General features: G+C 41.0%; 1 protein-coding gene across 1 annotated transcript in view; it reads right to left on the bottom strand.

Annotated features, from left to right (window-relative positions):
* Positions 1 to 1,880, bottom strand: part of TEX36 (testis expressed 36) — an 11,285-nt gene extending 9,405 nt beyond the window's left edge. The window contains exon 1 of the mRNA XM_021712306.1: positions 1,707 to 1,880. Within this exon, the coding sequence (XP_021567981.1) occupies positions 1,707 to 1,880 (174 nt within the window). The remainder of the gene's footprint in view (positions 1 to 1,706) is intronic.
* Between the last annotated feature and the right edge of the window lie 1,495 nt (positions 1,881 to 3,375).

The following is a 3,375-nucleotide window of genomic DNA, read 5'->3' on the forward strand; positions in this document are numbered from 1 at the left end:
ACTGCACTCCAGTCTGGGCGACCGAGTGAGACTCCAACTCAAAAATAAATAAATAAAAATTAACAATTAAAAAATTTTTAAAAAGCCACCCCCACAGAGAATGCTCTTAAGTAGGGATCTCTAGGAGAAGAATATGAGTGGAAATTGAAATAAACAAAAGACAAGACCTGACTCCTGGTGAAAACTCCCACCGACAGAGAAAGAAGTATAATGTGGTTGGGACAGAGGCCATAGTTTCAGAACCTCTGAGTCCGGTCCCAGCTCTCTCCTACTAGGTGAGCCTGATGCGAGAGACAACTTTTCTAAGCCTCGATTTCTCTATCTGTAAAATGGGAATAATAATACCTGATAGGGTAGATTTCATTAAGCGAGAAAATGCATGTACTCTAACAGTGCTTAGTAACTGCTAGCAAGTTCTGCTGTTGCTCACAGCTGATCGCTCCCTCATTCCCAAACCTACTTTCATCACCTTAGGTTGGTCCTCTTTTCTCTTTTGGAGTATGACGACATTGGCCGATATTGCTATTCTCCAGTCCTTCTCAAGTCACAATATAACAACATATTCAGGTGACTTGTGACTGATGTCTGCACGAGAGTAGGCTACCATTTATGTTTTTTTAAAAAAGTGGGAGCCGGGCTCGTGGCTCAGCCTGTCATCCCGCGCCTTTGGGAGGCTGAGGTGAGTGGATGGCCTGAGCCCGCGGGTTCAAGACCCGCCTGGCAGCGAGACCTCGTCTCTACAATCAATCAAAAAATCAGCCGGGCGTGGTAGTGCATGCCTATAATTCCGGCTACTCGGAAGGCTGAGGCGGAAGGATCGCCGGAGCTGGACAGGTCGAGGCTGCGGTGGCCGGGAGCGGCCACTGCACTCCAGTCTGGGCGACAGAGTGAGACTCCGACTCAAAAAAAAAAAAAAAACAAGTGGGGAGATTATATCACACATGTTAAATACTGGGTGGGGTGTTCCCTGCAGTCATGAGAAACACAGGCTAGATGACACATAGCAGTGGGTAGATCTTTGAAGTGCAGTACTGAAAGGAGAAAATAAAGAAACAGAATGACATCTCTAACCCATCAACATTTATTTAAATAAATAATCCACACCCACAAAACAACAGTACGTAATTTACGAGACCGCATCCAGATAAAAGAACTCCTATTAAGCACATTTCAATGACTGTGTGTGGGGTGAGGACAGTCAGAATGAGGGTCAGGACGTGACCCCACACAAACCACCATGCCTTTATGTGCATAGACGCTTCAAAGGATCTGCTGGAAAACGGGCCACTGGGTCCCCTCTGAGAAGGGGGGTCAGGGAACAAGAAGGACTTTCTTTCCACTGACTATCATTTTACATCACTTCAACGTCTCTTCACTAAGCGTGTATATAACATTGTCTTTTTATCCACAACAAAAATACATGTATTTACTCCTGATTAGAGTTGCAATGCGCACATCTGGTTTAAAAAAAAAAAACAACTCAGACAGGAAAGAAAAGCATAAGGAAGGATTTAAATTCTCCTGAAACCTATCATCTCTAGCTCTTAAGTCCAATTTATACATCCTCATATGAATCTGCTTCCCTATACATGTGTAATTTTGCATATGTGGAATCCTACTATATGAGGAGTGACCTCCAAACCTGGAATTATCTTTTAAAGGGCAGGCTCCTTAGAGTAGAGGCTTCCCCCACTAGGTAAGGGTACTGGGAATCCATTGGCATCAGTGTACCAGCTAGTGTTATGAGAGGCTGTCTTCAGCTTCGGCGAATTTTTTTTGCAGTCTTTCAGTGCGTTGGCCCATTTCATGGTGGGTGATTGACAAGTGCACCCGCCCCACACCTCTCTGAGTGTTCGGCAGTTCTTGACCCAAAACGACATGCTCCCTGCTCCCCACCCTCCCTATTCACCCGATTTTGCTCCAAACAACTTTTTTAATGTTTCTCCAGATGAAAAAAAAAGTCTTCAAAGGGAAATATTTTGCCACTGTGGAAGAGGTGAAACAAAAAATGACAGAAGCACTAAAAGACATCAAAATTAATGAATTCAAAAACTCTGAGCATTGGAAAAAGCATATCGATAGGTGTATTGCATCGAATGGAGAGTACTTTAAAGGTGTCTAAGATTTAAATATGTAAGAATAAATACACAATTTTTTATAAATAAATTCCTGGTTTTGGGGGTCCCCTCTCGTAAATGTGATCACTAAAAATTAAGAACACATTGTTAGGTATTTTTTATTTGTACAAATTTATGGGGTACATAAGAAATTTTGTTAGATAAATATAAAGTGCAACTTAGAGTATTGAGGGTATCCATCATCTGATTACAGTACAATTTTTGTTTTTATTGACTATTTTTGAGGTTTTAATCATTAACTCTTAGGCCGTGCCTGGTAGCTCATACCTGTAATCTCAACACTTTGCAAGGCCAAGGCAGGAGGATTGCTTGAGACCAGGAGTTCAAGAACAGCCTGGGCCACACAACAAGACCTCATCTCTACAAAAATCAAAAGATTAGCCAGGCATGGTGGCATGCACCTATAGCCCCAGATACTCAGGAGGCTGAGGTGGGAGGATCTCCTGAGCCTAAGAGATCGAGGCTGCAGTGAGCTGTCATGGTGCCACTACACTGTAATCTGAGCTACAAAGTGAGACTCGGACTAAAAAATAATAACTAAATACATAAATAAATAGCCCAGACCAACATCAACATCTAGGAGAGTTTTTCCTAGGTTTTTCTCCTAGTATTTTTATAGTTTCAGGCCTTACGTTTAAGTCTTTAAACCATTTGAATTGGTTTTGGTATGTGGTGAGAGACAAGGATCCAGTTTTGCTGTTCTTCACGTGACTATCTAATTTTCCTAGTACCATTTATTGAAGAGAGTATCCTTTCTCCAATGTAAGTTCATGTTGGCTTTGTTGAAGATCAGCTGCCTGTAAATATGTGGCTTTATTTCTGGGTTCTCCATCCTGTTCTATTGGTCTATGTGTTTATTTTTATGGCAGTACCATGCTATTTTAGTTCCTATAGCCTTGATTACGAGGCTATATATTAATATTTTGAACACAGGTGATGTGATGCCTTCGCTTTTTTGTTGTTGTTTGCTCAGAATTGCTTTGGCTATTTGGGCTCTTTTTTGGCTCCATATGAATTTTAGGATTGTTTTTTCTAATTCTGTTAAGAATGACTGGTATTTTGAGAGGGATTGTTTTGGACAATATGGCCATTTTAATAATATTAATTCTTTCAATCCATGAGCATGGTATGTTTTTCCATTTGTGTCAGTTTCAAGTTCTTTCATCAGTGTTTTGTAGTTTCCTTGTAGAGATCTTTCGCCTACTTCATTAAATTTATTCCTAGGGGTTTTTTCTGT

The sequence above is a fragment of the Carlito syrichta genome, unplaced genomic scaffold (genome assembly GCF_000164805.1).
Source record: "Carlito syrichta isolate Samal-C Ts95f unplaced genomic scaffold, Tarsius_syrichta-2.0.1 Scaffold303179, whole genome shotgun sequence".
In the NCBI taxonomy this organism is placed as follows: domain Eukaryota; kingdom Metazoa; phylum Chordata; class Mammalia; order Primates; family Tarsiidae; genus Carlito; species Carlito syrichta.